Genomic DNA, 18,643 nt, shown 5'->3' with positions numbered 1-18,643 from the left:
ACAGCTCAACTATTTAGGGCCAGTATCCAGAAGTATAGACTGACTACTTCCTATCTTTCTGCATCCTGAATTCCCCTTGGGGTGCATGGGGGTGGGGTATGCTTCATTGACTGGTGGCTTGATCCTTGTAGAACCAGAATGGGCAACACTCTGTTTCTGGAATGGCAGGCAACATTCCATTTCCACCACATATTGAATGCATGCTCAGTCGCTCAGTCATGTCCAGACTCTTTGCAACACCATGGACTGCAGCCCACCAGACTCCTCTGTCCACAGAATTTTTCCAGGCAAGAATACTGGATTGGGTTGTCATTTCTTCCTCCAGGGGATCTTCCCGACCCAAAGATTGAATCCAGATCTCCTGTGTTTCCTGCACTGGCAAGTTGATTCTTTACCACTGAGCCACTTGCAAAGCCCCACGTATTGCATATATTAATACTAAACAATTATTCATTGTTTATTTGGAATTCAAGTTCAACTAGCTGTGTATTTTATCTGGCAACCCTAATCAAGCACCAGTGAGAAACACAGTCCTGTTTCACTCTGGCTGCCCTCGGACTAATATGTTATTCTCATTTGTCTGTCTTTTAAGGTGTCAAAATTTTGCCTTTCAGATCTGTTATCATAGAAAACCCAAAGCTGGTCCTCTGCCCCAGTACCCCCAGGTTGCTGTTTTTCTCTCTTCCTTCATGGTCATCTCTGTTTTTCACTGATACTCCTACCCCTATTGCTACTTTGCTGACAGACACCCTTTTTTTTCTATACGGTGTTCATTCCTTTTCTGTTCTACTACAGCTAAATGTAGTGTTTTAATGCATGGACTTAAAGGCAGACAAATTAGGATTTGAATCCCAGTTTACTTTTCAGTAGATATGAGAGCTTCAGTAAGTTACTTAATCTGTCTCATGTTCTCCTGCAGTAAAATACTGAAGGTATTAATGCCTACTTTATAGGGCTAATGTGAGGGTTAAATGAGATTGATACAGCAAACTACTCAAAGGTACAATCCTTATTGGGTTACTATTATTAAAAGAGCTTCAGACCTTAGGTGCTGACTTGAATTCTTTGTGTTGGATGCCTAGACTCGCAGTTTAGGCTGTGCTGGCCGTTCTTCCCCAGGGAGCTTTTACACTCTCTGGCTTGTCTTCACCATCATTACCAACCAGTTTAGTTCCTTTCAGGAAATATGTGTTGAGTTTCTATTATGTGCTAAGCACTGTGCCAAGTGCTGGAGATCTGGAGATAAATAGGATAGCACTTACCTCATGGAGAGTGTTGGACAGAAAAGAGAAATATAGATCAGATCACAATACAGTGAAGTAAATTATTTAGAGATGTACAAGATGCCTCAAGATGTTCTGGAACCACAGAGAAGGAGTTCAGATCCCTGGAAGGAAGGAAACAAGAAAAAGCTTCAAGTTTCTGATAATACCTCAACAGAGAGCTGAAAAATGAGTGGAGCTAGCTATAAAAAATGTAAGCAGGACCAATGGAAACATATTCAACATTCAATTAAGAGCATGAGGAATGGGAATAGGTGCTGCTGCTGCTGCTAAGTCGCTTCAGTCGTGTCTGACTCTGTGCAACCCCACAGATGGCAGCCCACCAGGCTCCCCTGTCCCTGGGATTCTCCAGGCAAGAACACTGGAGTGGGTTTCTATTTCCTTCTCCAATGCATGAAAGTGAAAAGTGAAAGTGAAGTCTCTCAGTCGTGTCCGACTCCTAACGACCCCATGGACAGCAGCCCACCAGGCTCCTCCGTCCATGGGATTTTACAGACAAGAGTACTGGAGTGGGGTGCCATTGCCTTCTCCGGAATAGGTGCTATGAGTGGTATATACAGGAAAACTGAAAGCAGTTCAGTGTTATTGCTCACCGACACCAAGTAAAAATACAGAGACAGTGCTTTGGAGAAAGGAGTAGCTTTATTACTTTATTACTCAAGCCCCAGGAGCAGTGGGGCTTGAGCGTGTAAGCTTGAAAGTTAATGCTCTCAAGATTGTGCTCTGCTTCCCCGGGGAAGCTGGAAGAGGTCTTACAGTTTTCAGGTGGTAAATGGGGCTGAAGATGAGGATCAGGGCTGATGTGTTCTTGCATTCTTCTCCTCCTGGGGATATTGAGATGTTAGGGCTGGCATTAGGTGATTCAGAACAGGTTCTGGTGGTCAGCCATGACTCTCTTTCTGGAATGAAGAATGCTCCCAATGGAAAGCAGTGATACGGAGTGTCCTCTTGGAGGGTTAAACATTAGGTGGATGGTACAGCCTTAGTTAGAGGGCAATCATTTTCACAGTGCTATTAAGCAAGAAAGAGGGAAAACTTTATAAACATCTGTATGTTGGGCTTCCCAGGTGGGGCAAGTGTAAAGAATCTGCCAGCCAATACAGGAGACTCCATAGACTTAGGTCAGGTTTGATGCCCTGGAGGAGAAAATGGCAACCCACTCGAGTATTCTTGCCTGGGAAATTCCATGGACAGAAGAGCCTGGCGAGCTACAGTCCATGGGGCTATAGTCCATGATGTCACAAAGAGTAAGTCAGATAGGACTGAGGTGCAACCGTGTGCTGTGTAGGTTGAATGGGTAGAGAGAATAAGGGCTAACATAATGGGGTGCCTAAACTAGTTTCCACTACATTAGTATCTAAGTACAAATTGTAAAGCTAGGAGAGGTCAATGAAAGCATTACTTTCTTTTGGTCATCAGTTTGGCAACCCATATCTTTACATCAGTTGTGGGTGTCATAAATATATTGAACCCTCTATTTTCATTGTTGTTTTTGTCTGTTTAGAGCTTTGGTCCTCTTCCAAGAGGCCAAAGCACCATGTTACTGTTTCCTAATGAATAATTGCCTCCACTTCTCTCCTTTTCATTTTAAAACTTTTTGAACAGACTAAAAAATCTTTTTCTCTTAAAAAAACAAACAAACATAAAATATACCTTATTTATGTCATAAGGTATATTTTTCCTGCCGAAGTATTTCTAAAATAGTTTAAATCTTTTCCCTCTTACAAAAGGAGGAAAAGATTCATTATATATTCTATCTTAATCTTAGAATAGTGCCTAGCTATTATTATTATGCATCAGGCACATTTTACTTCCAAAATATTTAGAACAAACATGAAAATCTAAGATATATTCCACCATCCTGGGAATTTCTCAAGATCATGAGTGTTAGTCGCTCAAGTCGTGTCTCTTTGCGAGCCCCATGCACTGGACGCCCTCCAGGCTCTTCTGTCCGTGGGATTTCCCAGGCAAGAATACTGCCATTTCCTTCTCCATGGGATCTTCCCAACCCAGGGATCCAACCTGGGTCTCCTGCGTTGCAGGCAGATTCGTTTCCATCTGAGCCAAAATTTTAAAGCCAGTCATTCTACTCTAATACAGTTATTTAATTTTGTTTTTCTGCTCTCTTTCTCCGTTTGTCTTTCTCGGATGTAGTTTTAATCATTTGCAATATAAAGAGACACAGGCTTAATTCATAGCGGCGTGGTGTTAAGAGGAAAGGGATAATCCTACCCTACTAATTTGGTGGCGCTGCTCTAGGCTCTGTTCAGCCTCAGGGTCTAAACCAGAGTGGGAGAAGCGGTTATTTCCAACCGAACAAGCCTTCCAGAAAAATGAATGGCAGCCTGAGCCAGAACGAATCTCGTTAGTTTTCACTGTCACTGACATTTCTAGAACCCAGTGTGTTTGCTTCCTGGATCCACCTCCTCACTCCCTCTCAGGGTCCTTTGCCCCCAAAGGACTTTGACTTTACTTTCGCAGTCTCACACTCTGGCGACCTTCGCCACCAGGCAGTCCGGCAGAGGCACGCCGCTGGAGTCACTCCGTTCGCTACGTCCCTTTAGGAAACAACTAGCAGAAGGTACTGCCCCAGGCAAGGACGCGACAGAGAAGCCGGCTCCGGGGGTCGCCCGCGGAGCCTCTGAAGTCCTCGTCTTGGGGATGGAGTTGGCAAATGCCAAGATGGGACCAGCAGAGCCGAGCCGGGAACGGCGTTCACCCGGGCCGAGGCGGCAGCCGGAGCGATTGGGAGACGGGACCGCGGGAACCCGGAAACGCCTGAGCCGCACTGGGCCGGCGGCACCGACGGCGGCGGTAGCGAGTGGTGCTGCGCTTCAAGGGAAGCGGGGGACCCGGCGGGCGCCGCAGCCTGGGGCGCCGGGCCGAGCTGAGCCGCCGCCCCCAGTACGCGCAGCCGGACGAGCTGCGCGGAAGGTGAGCCTGGTGCGCTCCTGGGTGGCGGCGGGCACGGGCAGGCCGGTGGCCTCTGCTTTGGCCGGGGCAGCTCCGGGAGGATGCAGCGGGCGCGCGGCTGATACGAAGTCTGTCTGAGTGAAGGGAACGGTATGGAATACCTTAAGTACTAGCTGAGTACGGGGTGGGAGTGGATGAAGTGACACGTTGTAAGTACGAGGGACGACGTGAGGAATGTGCTAGGTGTAGGAAGGAAAAGGGCTCCAGGAAAGGGGTGTGTCAACCAAATGAAAACGGCAGTGTGTGCTTTAGAGTCTCGGGCGTGCGGAACCGAGTGGCCGGAGGGCCAGGCTGGCGGTCACTCCATTTGCGAACTGCCCTGGAGCTTCCCGCTCGGTGTACGGCCCTGTGGCTGATGCCGAGCCAGGAGACCGGGACCCTGCGCTGAAGAAGCCTCAGGGACTTCAAGAAATGGAAAGGTTGTCCTTGGTAAGGCTAGTACGCAGGCAAAGGCTGTCTGAGGCCAGGTGGGATTCCTATCAGAAAAGGTGTGCTTGTTGGGTTCTGAGTGTTTAGGAAGGGAAGATTTTAATTAACTTTTATTTAAAGCAACTAAACTACAGGGGATGCTGGTTCAAATGAATTAAAGGGTAATATTAAATGTAGTATTGGGCCATGCTTGGTAAAACACTTTTCATTACTTTATGGTAGAAGGCTGAATCTTTTATTATGTTCTGTTACATGCAGCATTTGAAAATGGAACCGCAGTTTTTTGTTTTCGATCAGCGTTCAACTCTGGTAGTTAAAAATGAAATTTGGTAGTTTCTCACTTGGTGCCCTTACTCATTTTCGCTGGTAAACTCAGATTGTTTCCTTTAAGGGCATGACTTATAAATTTACATTCCTGGCCCTAACTTTCCTCCCAAGTATTGATTCTACTTTTTCAGCATCCCAGTTTGCTTGTTCTCTTTTTCATTTCTATGCTAAACGTGACTTCTCTTTCCTCTTCTTACTTGCTCTGTGGCAGTGGCTGGATTTGCTGCCCTCAGCCTATCTCCCTTCCAGTAACTCCCCTTGAAACTGCTTTTCAAAACCAGAGGTCTTATGTATTCCTTGGTTTCTCTTTCCTCAGACATACTCCAGTGACTTTCTATTGAATCCAGATTAAATTTAAAATTATTTAGGTTACCAACCAAAGCTCTTCAAAAATGTGTAGCTCTCCTTGACTTCAATCAAATCAACATGTCCCTTTCATTCTTTTTTAAAAAATTATTTTATCCCACGAGTTCTGTTTTTTAGCTCAATCGTAATAGTTACTTTGAAGTTAATTTCTGAACATGTTCTATGCCTATGTGCCGCCTTCTTTGCTTACATCCTTTCTTCCTACAAGGAAGGCCTTTTTTTCCATCTTTGTAGAAATCATTCTGTCCATCTTTGCAAAAGGTATTCTTTAATGCCACCTCCTTTAATTTTTTTAAAAAATTGAGATGTAATTGACATATAACTCTGTATTAGTTTCCAGTGTACATCATAATGATTTGATATTTGTATGTATTGCAAAATTATCACCACAAATCTAGTTAACATTCATCACCACACATAGATACAAAATTTTTCTTTTTTTTTTATATTTATTTATTTGGCTGCACCAGGTCTTAGTTGCAGCATGTGAGATCTTGTTCCCTGACCAGGGATTGAACTTGGGTCCCCTGCATTGGGAGCTCAGAGTCTTAGCCACTGGATCACGAGAGAAGTCCCCCAAATTTTTCTTGTAATGACAGCTTTTAAGATTTTAAGTTTACTCTTTTTGCAACTTTCAAATATACAATATGGTATTATTAACTATAGTTACCATGCTGTACAGTATTCCCAGGACTTCTTTTCCAACTGGAAGTTGCTACTTCCTTCTTATAAAGCTCTCTAAAGTCCGTCTTCAGTCCAAAACATTCTTCTCTTGTGTGCTGCACTTTATAAGTATTTTATAATATTTGGTAAATTAGCATTTTGCTATCATTTTTTGAGAAAGTTATCTATACTACCTCAAAGATTTATTACTTTGAGGATCAAATAAAGTACTAAAACATAGAATAGAAAAGCATTTTCAAATATAAGATTAATAAAAAGCTGAAATAAGATTATACTATAACACAAGAGTGATCATTCTAAACAGAAATAGAATCATAAACTCAGAGAACAAGCAGGTGGTTAGGGGAGAAATAGGTGGAAGAGATTAAAAGGTACAACTTCCAATAACAAACGGTTACAAGTAGGAAATGTACAGTGTGGGGAATATAGTCAGTACATGTGTAAATCTTAGGTGGCAGATGGTGACTGTATGTATCATGGTGATTACTTTAGAAATGTATAGAAGTAGCAAATCACTATGGTGCATACCAGGAACTAGCATAGTGTTGTATGTCAATTGTACTTCAAAAACAAACTCAGAAAAAAGACATCATTTTTGTGGTTACCAGAGGGTGGCAGAGTGGAAGGTAGGGTAGAATTGGAAGAAGGTAGTCAAAAGGCAAAAACTTTCAGTTATAAGATGAATAAATACTAGGGCTATAATGTACAATGTGATAAATGTAGTATTACTTCTGTACTTTATATATTAAAGTTGTTGAGAGTAAATCGTAAACATTCTCATCATAAGGCAAAAAACATAAATATATATTTTCTATTTAATTTACATGAGAAGATTGATATTCACTAAATTTACTGTGGTAATCATTTCACGATGTATGTAAGTCAAATCATTATGCTGTGCAACATAAAATTATGTGGTGCTGTATGTCAATTATAACTCAATAAAACTGGAAAAATAATAAGTTACCCAAGTTGTCTAGCTTCAGCTTGCAGGGCTTTGGGAAAAGGACAGTGTTTAGTTTTTGTGATTCCAAGTCAGAGTAGAGAAAGTTGAAAATGTTAGTTTAGAGAGTCATAACTAGATATTGGAGGAAACTAGAATAATTCAGAGATCCAATCCAGTGTACAAGTAGATTATAAAACCTCAAAGGCAGTGGACTACAGTAGAATATGATATCCACAGAAGTGTGCTACTGAAACGTAAATGTTCTCTCTCTAGTCCTCTCTACTTCTACCAAAGATAGTTACAGTAAGACTAATTTGTTTGCACAATAAGTCTAGTCTCATTAAACTTGGCCTGATTATTTATGTAAATGCAGTAAGAATAGTAATTGACCATAAAGACTCTTAAAATCTGCTTTGCTGTAACTTTCCAGAAGGAATCTCAGACGTTTGAAAGTATCTCAAGCCCAGAAAGCCAAGCCAAGGACTGACCGTCAGATTTCTCCTGTAATACTTAGATTTGAGTGAATTTCTCTCTCCTTTTTCCTTGAGGTCCCTAAGAAATCCTTAAGTTCTTGGACCCACCAGAAAATGACCTTCCTTACTCAACTGATATGGCTTGGAACTATGAAAGCAAGATACCAGGGGTTTTGTGTGTGTGTGTGTGTGTGTGTGTGTGTGTGTGTGTGTTTCTGGAAGGGGCTTCATTGACCTTGTAAAGTGAAAGCTGGAATCGTGTCCGACTCTTTGCGACCCAGTGGACTATACAGTCCATGGAATTCTCCAGGCCAGAATACTGGAGTGGGAACCCTTTCCCTTCTCCAGGTGGTCTTCCCAACCCAGGTATTGAACCCAGGTCTCCCACATTGCAGGTGGATTCTTTACCAAAAGAATGGTGGACTTTACACAAAGTCCACCTTAATTCCTTAAAGTTGATATTATCCTCAAATATGACTTCTCAGTCAAAACTTTGGCCGTATAGCCAGTGTTTCCAACTGTATCCTATTACAAGGAAAATAGATTCTTATTGAACATATGCAAGTAACTATATTGTCATGAAATTAAGAATACTCACTATTAGTTTCCGATTTTTTGAAGAATCACGTAGGGAGAAACAGATAAATAAATGTTTCCGTTCTGTTTGCAAAGATATAATTTACCAAATTGCTTTAAATTATAGAAAGTTTAAGAAAAAAGACTTCCTTCAATCTGTTAAAGTGTTAAAGAGCTAGCAATGTTTTTAACAAAAAGTCATAAAATTAAAAATCATTCTCATCATTTTCTCAGTCCCATGTAATTATTCCTGTTTTGCTTGATCTAAAGTTAGTAGTTTCATGAATCCATTAATTTTTTCCATTAGAGTTCTGGAATTTATTACCTAGTTCATTGGTATGATTTTAAAGTTATTACAAATCTGTAATGTAGAGTACTTATCAGTGTCATTTTCTTGAATCTTTTTGAAGACAAATGTTCTGGACAAACTTCAGGAAGGAAATGGCAACCCACTCCAGTGTTCTTGCCTGGAGAATCCCAGGGACGGGGGAGCCTGGTGGGCTGTCGTCTCTGGGATCACACAAAGTCGGACACGACTGAAGTGACTTAGGAGCAGCAGGAAAGCATAAGAGTAAAACAGTAACTATTTGTAAATGACAGAAGACTTAAAAATGGTCATAGTTAAGGATCTAGTGAGAGTTCATTCTAATGCAGTGGACAAGGAAATTTGATTATTTCTGTGATACACAAAATTTTAAGATGGTAACATCCCACCCCCACCCCAAGCTGGCAGTGGTCTGTAGGACAGTAGCTGCAGATGAGATGTAACCCACATTTCTGTCTCCTCATATTTTTTTGCCCCCAACCTTACAGTTGAGTTGCTTGAATACACAAGAATCATAACCTGCATGCCTGAGCAGGCAGAAAACCAACCCCAGTTTTTCAGGACACAAAATGAGACAAACTGGAAAGCAATAGCTGTCCCTGGGAAGGCAAGAATCAAACCAATGAGTGGGCTTCCATGGTGACTCAGTGGTAAAGAATCTGCCTGTCAGCAAATTTGGAAAACTCAGCAGTGTCCACAGGACTGGAAAAGGTCAGTTTTCATTCCAGTTCCTAAGAAGGGCAATGCCAGTGAATGTTCAGACTACCACACAGTTGCACTCATTTCACATGCTAGCAAGGTAATGCTCAAAATCCTTCAAGCTAGGCTTCAGCAGTTCATGAACTAGGCTTCAGCAGTACATGAATTGAGACTTTCCAGATGACAAGCTGGATTTAGAAAAGACAGAGGAACCAGAAATCAACTTGCTAACATCCTTTGGATTATGGAAGATGCAAGCAAATTCCAGAAAAACATCTTTATTGACTGTGCTAAAGCTTTTGGCTGTGTGGAACACAACAAACTATGGACAATTCTTAAAGAGATGGGAATACCAGACCACCTTACCTGTCTCCTGAGAAGCCTGTATGCAGGTCAGGAACCAACAGTTAGAACCAGATATGGAACAATGGACTGGTTCAAAACTGGGAAAGGAGTATATCAAGTCTGTATATTGTCACCCTGCTTATGTAACTTATATGCAGAGTACATCATACAAAATGCCAGGCTGGATGAATCACAACCTAGAATCAAGATTGCAGGGAGAAAGAAGTATCAACAACCTCAGATATGCAGATGATACCACCCTAATGGCAGAAAGTGAAGAGGAACTAAAGAGCCTCTTGATGAAAGTAAGAGGAGAGTGAAAAAGCTGGCCTAAAACTCAACATTCAAAAACCTAAGGTCATGGCACCCAGTCCCATCACTTCATAGCAAACAGAAAGGGAAAAAGTAGAAACAGTGACAGATTTTATTTTCTTGGGCTCCAAAATCACTGTGGACAGTGACTGCAGTCATGAAATTAAAAGATGCTTGCTCCTTGGAAGAAAAGCTATGACCAACCTAGACAGCATGTTTACAAAGCAGAGGCATCACTTTGCCATCAGAGGTCCATATAGTCAAAGCTATGGTTTTTCCAGTAGTCGTGTGCAGATGTGAGAGTTGGGCCATAAAGAAGTCTGAGTGCCAAAAAGTTGATGCTTTTGAGTTGTGGTGCTGAAGAAAACTCTTGAGAGTCCCTTGGACAGCAAGGAGATCAAACCTGTCAATCCTGAATATTCATTGGAAGGACTGATGCTGAAGCTGAAGCTCCAATACTATGGCTACCATAGTACCATAGAGCTGACTCATTGGAAAAGACCCTGATAAAGGGAAAGTCTGAGATAAGGAGAAGAGGGCATCACTGACTTCGTGGATACGAATTCAAGCAAACTCTGGGAGATGGTGAAGAACAGGGAAGCCTGGCATGCTGCAGTCTGTGGGATCATAAAGAGTCAGATGACTTAGCAACTGAACAGCAACAACAATGCAGGAGATTGGTTGGTCCCTGGACCTGGAGGATCACACACGCCGCAGAGCTAAACCCGTGGGCCACAGCTACTGAGCCTATGCTCTACAGCCCAGAAACTGCAACTCCTGAGCCCGTGTGCCCTAGAACCTGTGCTCCGCAGTAAGGAAGCTATGGCAATGAGAAACCCTTGCACCACAGCTAGAGAGTAGCCTCTGCTCACTGCAACCAGAGAAAAGCCCATGAAGCAACAAAGACCCAGCACAGCCAAAAATAAATAAAATAAAATAAAAAACGATGAATATACCAAAACCATTTTATATACAAAGTTGCAATTCAGAGAATGAATTTTTACAAATGTTCTCTCCTGCTAATCTGAATTTGTAAAGGACAACATCAGAATTTACCTTCCTCTCTTAGTCTCCTCTCCTGTGATTAATAGTCAGTCTCGGTTGATGAAGCTCCTTTGGGGAGTGGATTTATGACAGTTGACTTCCTTTTAGAGGATTTATGTTTAAGCAGATAAGGGAAATTCAGAGAAGGTTTCCCTGCGTTTTAATACCTACAACTCAAAATAATATGTCAAAGTAGCATATTTTGGGAATGACATATTTTGTTTCCCATCACCACCTTTTAAATGAGAATATTCAGGGTGAGACAGATCAAACCCTGTGTCCTACATACACGGTCTGGGCTGCCTCAGTTATATTTGAAATGGATATTAGTAGAAAGTATGTTGGATGAATGACTGGACAGATAATTGGAATCAACTGAAATATTCTCTCCCTTAAAGGCTAATCATCCTTCAGTAGCTATGAAGTATAACTTTTGAGTTTATTTCCCTTTATTAGAGAAGGAAGTTTCTATTTGATAACAGTCTGCTGTGGATTTGTGTGTGTGTGTGAAATTATAAAAAACTGAAGAGTAAATTGTAGACCTGTCTGGGTTACTGAGGTAGCTTGAACATCATCAAACTAGTAGTTAATAATAATGCGTGTATGAATTTATTAAAGTTCAGATCAATATGAATTGGTAGCTTAACATTAGATTTCACCTGTCTGAAAAACAGGTGTATCCTAAGTACATTAAACTTAATTGTTTCCTTTAATGAAGGAGTATAGTGCTGTGGTTATATATGGGTTTTGTTTTGTTTTTTTTACTTTTTTTTTTTAATATGATTTTTTTATACGTATTTTAATGATTGGTTTTTGGATGTCTTCTGCTATATAAATCTGAGAGTATTTGGTATATAAATATGAGTGTTTATTTTATAAGCTAAAGTGTAACTCAGCTGCTCAATCCAGATTGCCTACCCAAAACTCTTACTAGTTTATCATCCATGTCGGAGATACCATCCCAAATGGAACCAAAGAATCAGTTGCTGCCTGGAGATAAGCACTTTAATTGAAAAGCTTTGGTAAGTCAGGTAATATAGTAGAAAACAGAGTTAAAATGAAGCTGGAATTTTAGATCATGTCAGATAAGTGCTAAGAAAGAAAATTATTCCAGTAAGGAAATGTCCACACATGACTTTATACCTACTCTGCCTAGTTTTTCTGTAAAAGGTAGATAAGGTTTTTCTAAATTCATATGTGCTATAAAAAGCCAATTTTAAATGTTATTAGTGGCATTTTGTAACATGAGTAAGTCTTAGTTCAGTTCAGTTCAGTTGCTCAGGCATGTCCAACTCTTTGTGACCCCATGAACTGCAGCACGCCAGGCCTCCCTGTCCATCACCAATTCCTGGAGTCCACCCAAACCCATGTCCATTGTGTCAGTGATGCCATCCAACCATCTCATCCTCTGTCATCCCCTTCTCCTCCTGCCCTCAATCTTTCCCAGCGTCAGGGTCTTTACAAATGAGTCAGCTCTTCACATCAGGTGGCCGAAGTATTGGAGTTTCAGCTTCAACATCAGTCCTCCAATGAACACCCAGGACTGATCTCCTTTAGGATGGACTGGTTAGATCTCCTTGCAGTCTAAGGGACTCTCAAGAGTCTTCTCTAACACCACAGTTCAAAAGCATCAATTCTTCAGCGCTCAGCTTTCTTTATAGTCCAACTCTCACATCTATACATGATTATTGGAAAAACCATAGCCTTGCCTTAACAGACCTTTGTTGGCAAAGTACTGTCTCTGCTTTTTAATATGCTGTCCAGGTTGGTCATAACTTTCCTTCCAAGGAACAAGCATCTTTTAATTTCATGGCTGCAGTCACCATCTGCAGTGATTTTGGAGCCCAGAAAAATAAAGTCAGCCAGTTTGCACTGTTTCCCCATCTGTTTGCCATAAAGTGATGGGACTGGATGCCATGAGCTTAGTTTTCTGAAAGTTGAGCTTTAAGCCAAATTTTTCACTCTCCACTTTCACTTTCATCAAGAGGCTTTTTAGTTCCTCTTCACTTTCTGTCATAAGGGTGGTGTCATCTGCATATCTGAGGTTATTGATATTTCTCCCAGCAATCTTGATTCCTGCTTGTGCTTCCTCCAGCCCAGTGTTTCTCATGATGCACTCTGCATATAAGTTAAATAAGCAGGGTGACAATATACAAGCTTGACGTACTCCTTTTCCTATTTGGAACCAATCTGTTGTTTCATGTCCAGTTCTAACTGTTGCTTCCTGACCTGTATACAGTTTTCTTAAGAGGCGGATTAGGTGGTCTGGTATTCCCATCTCTTTCAGAATTTTCCACAGTTTATTGTGATCCACACAGTCAAAGGCTTTGGCACAGTCAATAAAGCAGAAATAGATGTTTTTCTGGAACTCTCTTGCTTTTTCAATGATCCAGCAGATGTTGGCAATTTGATATCTGGTTCCTCTGCCTTTTCTAAAACCAGCTTGAACATCTGGAAGTTCATGGTTCACGTACTGCTGAAGCCTGGCTTGCAGAATTTTGAGCATTACTTTACTAGCATGTGAATGAGTGCAATTGTGCGGTAGTTTGAGCATTCTTTGGTATTACCTTTCTTTGGGATTGGAATGAAAACTGAGCTTTTCCAGTCCTGTGACCACTGCTGAGTTTTCCAAATTTGCTGGCATATTGAGTGCAGCACTTTCACAGCATCATCTTTCAGGATTTGAAATAGCTCAACTGGAATTCCATCACCTCCACTAGCTTTGTTCGTAGTGATGCTTCCTAAGGCCTACCTGACTTCACATTCCAGGATGTCCGGCTCTAGGTGAGTGGGAGTGATCACACCTTCATGATTATCTGGGTCATGAAGATCTTTTTTGTACAATTCTTCTGTGTATTCTTGCCACCTCTTCTTAATATCTTCTGCTTCTGTTAGGTCCATACCATTTCTATCCTTTATCGAGCCCATCTTTGCATGAAATGTTCCCTTGGTATCTCTAATTTTCTTGAAGAGATCTCTAGTCTTTCCCATTCTGTTGTTTTCCTCTATTTCTTTGCATTGATCTCTGAGGAAGGCTTTCTTATCTCTCCTTGCTATTCTTTGGAACTCTGCATTCAGATGGTTATATCTTTCCTTTTCTCCTTTGCTTTTGGCTTCTCTTCTTTTCACAGCTATTTGTAAAGCCTCCTCAGGCAGCCATTTTGCTTTTTTGCATTTCTTTTTCTTGGGGATGGTCTTGATCCCTGTCTCCTGTACAGTGTCACAGACCTCCGTCCATAGTTCATCAGGCATTCTGTCTATCAGATCTAGTGCCTTAAATCTGTTTCTCAACTTCCACTGTATAATTGTAAGGGATTTGATTTAGGTCATACCTGAATGGTCTAGTGGTTTTCTCCACTTTGTTCAATTTAAGTCTGAATTTGGCAATAAGGAGTTCATGATCTGAGCCACAGTCTGCTCCCGGTATTGTTTTTGCTGACTCTTTTATCCAGTGAATACTCAGATGAGGCAATGTAGAATTATAACCCCTGTTTTGTAATTTATATCCTTTAAACCATTTTATGAAGTACATACTATTGTTTATTCCCATTTTATAGGTAAGAGAAAGGAGGGACAGAGGTTAAGTACTTTGCCCTGGTTATGGTTATGTGGAGACAGAATGTGAACTTATACAATCTGGTGGAGGCATACTCTAATATGTTATGGTGACTGACCCTCTAAAACTTAGACATGTTTCAACACTTAGGCATTATTGCAAAGACCATGCAATAGACTCCTTGCAAAAATTCATGGGCCATGAATTGTAGCTTTGACTGAGAGAAATCATGCTTCGTATCTGAATTCTGTCATATTATGCAAAGGAAGTTATAGACTTAATATCTCAGAACTTCAGTTTTTAATCTGTAAAATGAGTGGTATCTCCTTTACAGATAAAATGAGTTTTAAGTGAGATGATGCCATAAAGCACCTAGCACAATGTCTGATTGGTTGCAGGTGCTCAGTAAATAATTATTTCATTAACTTCTCTTGTGAAGTTGCAACTATTAGAAAATATTTAATGAAAACCAGTTGCATTTGTTTAAAAGTGAAAGTGAAGTCGCTCAGTCGTGTCCAAGTCTTTGCAACCCCATGGACTGTAGCCTACCAGGCTCCTCTCTCCATGGGATTCTCCAGGCAAGAATACTGGAGTGGGTTGCCATTTCCTTCTCCATATGTATGTACAGAGAGACTTAATTCACAGGGTCATTTTTCCCTTCTGAGAATTTACATATTACAGAGTTTATTTGTTCTTTTATAAATCTAACAGAGTAAATGACTATTATGTGACAGGCCCTGTATTTCAGTTAAACTTTACAAATAGGAAAGGCGTGTGATTAGATCCACATTTTATTAAGACATTTGCTATATGGACGGTAGATTTAGAGCTGTGAAACCCTGAAGGCTGTCCCCATCAGAAATGAAGCAGGACATGAGATAGATTCATGTTGTATTCAGAAATAGAAACAGAAACTCACAGACATAGAAAACAAACGTATGATTACCAAAGGGGAAAGGCAGGAGGAGGCGTAAATTAGGAGTTTGAGATTAGCAGATAAAAACTACTATGTATAAAATAGATAAGCAAGATCCTACCGTTTGGCACAGGCACCTATATTCAGTATCTTATAATGACCTATAATGAAAAATAATTATGCATGTATAACTGAATCACTTTGCTATATACCAGAAACTAATACAACATTGTAAATCAACTATACAGTACTTCAATAAAAATTTTTTACGTTTTGGAAACAAAAAAGCATAAAACAAAATATTTTTATATCCTATATGGTTAATACAACCATAGTGAATAGAAACTTCTAAGACTATTAAAGGTTTACTTGGGAGTGGTTGTGTTGTCAGATTTAGAATGGATTTGAATTTTAATATTGGAATTTTGTCCTTATGGTAGTGTGGTAATCTTTCATTAGTTACCCAAGCACAAATTAACAGGTTAAGATTTAAAAAAATTTTTAAATCTTTGATAGTTTGTCAGGCCATAAACTATAACAATTCATGTGAAGTTTCTGTTAAATTATTTTCACTGATAAACATATTTTTCTAAAACTTTTACCATTTGTGAAGGCTGCAAAGAAAAATATTTTAATGCCCCTTATCTTAAAGATTTATCCTCAGGCTGAATTAAATAAAGAACTAGACATTATTCTTGATTACCCTAGTACAGTTTAATACTTAAACATTTTTAAAATGTTAGAAAATACTAGAACCCTATTATTAATGTTAGTGCTTGAAAATCAAAGCTATTTTATAGGACTATGTTTGACTTTCTGCATATATATAGATATATTTCAGATGATATGTTTTGACAAATGTAGTATACCTGAAATTGGTCAATTTGAGGGTAATTGAATATCGACAGAAAACTTAAAATTGGAAAATTGTTTTCTAGCTTGTACATTTACCTCTGATTATCTACTATTAATATTTCAGGTTATAAAAACAGACTAATAAACATGTAATCTTTTTTGCCTTTTATTTTCTTAAAAAAATTTTTTTTGCCTTTATATTCTTTAAAATAGCAAAGAAATTGATGTTTTATAAAATTAGCTGTAGTAGAATTACTTTGTAATGTTTGTCAAGTCTTTACCTTCCCTGTAGAAGTGTTATTATTAGTCATTTAGTTTTATCAACCAAGTGGATAGGCTTCAGATTTTCCATGATGGATGATCTCTAGACTGATATCTCATTTTTTTGTATCCTTGATTTGTTACAGATTTTGGCATTTATTTTTAAAAATATATTTATTGAGCACATACTGTGTGCCAGGAACTGTTCTATGCACTTTTCAGTATAACCCAGTTTTCTTGTTAACTTATTAATATCTCTTTTGAGTAGTGAAAGCTTAATTTTAACCAGTCTTTTTCCAGCGCATAGTAAATGCATTCTTCCCGACTACACATGGACTGGAGAACAATTACATTTTTTCATTATAGACTCAGATGCTTGGTTTGGTTTGCTGGGGCTGCTGTAACAAATTACCACATGTTTGATTGCTTAAAATAAGAGTAATGTATTTTCCCACAGTTTTGCTGGCAAGAAATCCAAAATCAATATCATTGGGTTAATATCAAAGTGTCAGAGGCACTCTGTACCCTCCGGAGGCTTTAGGGGATAATCCACTCCAGTTTTTCTTCCAGCATCTGGTGGGCGCCAGCATCACTTGGTTTGTGGCTACATCACTCCAGTCTGGAACATCACTCCAGATGCTCCAGGCCAGCGTCTTCACATTCCTTTTTCCTCCATCTTTACAGTGCTGTTTTCTCTTTCGTGCATCCATGTTCAGTCATGTCCGACTCTCTGCAACCCTTTGGACTGTAGCCCTCCAGGGTGTTTTTAGGCAAGAATACCAGAGTGAGTTGCCATTTCCTCTTCCAGGATATCTTCCTAGCTTAGGGATCAAACCTGTGCCTTATTTTTCCTGACTGCAGGTGGATTCTTTACCCACTGAGCCATAGGAAAAGCCTTCTTGTAAGTACTTGTATTTTCCTCTTTTGTCTTTTATGAGGACCCTTGTGTTGGCATTTAGGATTTACTTAGCTAATTCAGAATAATTTTCCCATCTCAAGATCCTTAACTTCATTTCATCTGCAAAATTCCCTTTTCCAAATAAGGTAACGTTTTCAGGTTCTAGGGATTAGGAACTGTTGCTCAGTAGGGTCAGCAGTTGGGAGGAGTTGAGTTAGAGCAGGGAAAAGAGGATGAATGGGACCTGCTAGCACCGTTGTTTCTGTTTCATCACATTTAACTCTTGAAAATCTTCTGGAGTAATGGCTCTTGCTTCGTTCACTCTGCCTTCCAAATCTTGTGCAGGTTTTGTGTTTCGTTGATTCTGACCCAGCACCATATAGAGAAGGGGATTTGGGGAAATGTGTTTCAGTTTAACCATTACTGTATACAGTAATAATACAAGGACTGTAATTTGCCTGTGATACTTGCCTATCATACACTGTGTCATAGCAGTTTACACCTTTATATTGTTGTTTAGTCTCTTAAGTCGTATCTGACTCTTTTGCGACCCAATGGCCTGTAGCCTGCCAGGCTTCTCTGTCCATGGGTTTTCCCAGGCAAGAATACTGGAGTGGGTTGCCATTTCCTTCTCTTGACCCAGGGATCAAACCTCTATCTCCTGCATTGGCAGGCAGATTCTTTACCACTGAGCCACCTTGGAAGCCCTTGCATCCTTATAGTATTTCTTAAATTATTTGAATAATTTGTGTCTTCCAAGCTAGAGGATAAGCCCTCCAAAGAAAAAGATTATATTTGTTTTGTTCATCATTGTATATCCAGTGCTCATTGTAGTGCCTGACCATGGTATGTATGTATTTAAACATGGATGGTGAATTGTGTGATACCTTTATTTTCTACTTCTGACCCCAATCTCCTGAGTCTTGAAACTATCCTAATGGTTAGTGCCTGTGACCCTGTCATGGAGGAGGAATTTTTCCTTTAATTCTTTTGGGTTCTTCTGACTGGTCTCAGAATTGAATTGACATAAGATAGATTGAGAAAAGAAAAAGCACACAAAAGTTTAATAACACATGTACATACAGAGACCCAGGAAAACTGAGTAACTTGTCAAAATGGCTGAAACCCTCATCTTAAATACCCTCTGCAGCTAAAGACAAAAGAGGATGTAGTAGGTAGTGGTTTGTTTCTTCAAAGAGAAGGAAAGCAATTGACGTGAAGATGGAAAAGTAAAAGTTTGCTAAGTAAATATTTGCTGGGCCATGCAGTGACAGTAGGACCCAGAGTGGACTGTGATCTCTAGGCTCTGCCTAGAGTTTCCGCCACATACAGCCCATATTCCTTGCAGATATCTCTGGTGACATTCTGGGAACAG

General features: G+C 40.1%; 1 protein-coding gene and 1 long non-coding RNA gene across 4 annotated transcripts in view; one reads left to right on the top strand and one right to left on the bottom strand.

The window, feature by feature from the left end:
• Positions 1-1,906: 1,906 nt before the first annotated feature.
• Positions 1,907-3,984, bottom strand: LOC112445983 (uncharacterized). Its single transcript, XR_003034008.2, has 2 exons — positions 3,757-3,984; positions 1,907-2,294 (listed from the first exon to the last, which is right to left on the bottom strand). It is a non-coding gene; the product is annotated as an uncharacterized lncRNA (long non-coding RNA).
• Positions 3,985-4,068: 84 nt separating this feature from the next.
• SLC35A3 (solute carrier family 35 member A3) overlaps positions 4,069-18,643 on the top strand; it is a 51,736-nt gene continuing 37,161 nt past the window's right edge. The window contains exon 1 of one of the 3 annotated variants that reach the window (XM_005204117.5): positions 4,069-4,217. Coding sequence is in view for 1 of the 3 variants with exons in the window: in XM_024989140.2 (XP_024844908.1) it covers positions 4,668-4,685 (18 nt within the window). In the remaining 2 variants the exon portion in view is untranslated. Of the gene's footprint in view, positions 4,218-4,258; positions 4,347-4,394; positions 4,686-18,643 lie in introns of those variants that run through there. The other 2 variants (XM_005204120.4, XM_024989140.2) reach the window with 2 other exon arrangements.

This window comes from Bos taurus, chromosome 3 (assembly GCF_002263795.3).
Source record: "Bos taurus isolate L1 Dominette 01449 registration number 42190680 breed Hereford chromosome 3, ARS-UCD2.0, whole genome shotgun sequence".
Taxonomy (NCBI): Eukaryota; Metazoa; Chordata; class Mammalia; order Artiodactyla; family Bovidae; genus Bos; species Bos taurus.
The sequence above is the reverse complement of the archived record's forward strand: the minus strand, read 5'-3'. Positions and strand labels throughout refer to the sequence as shown.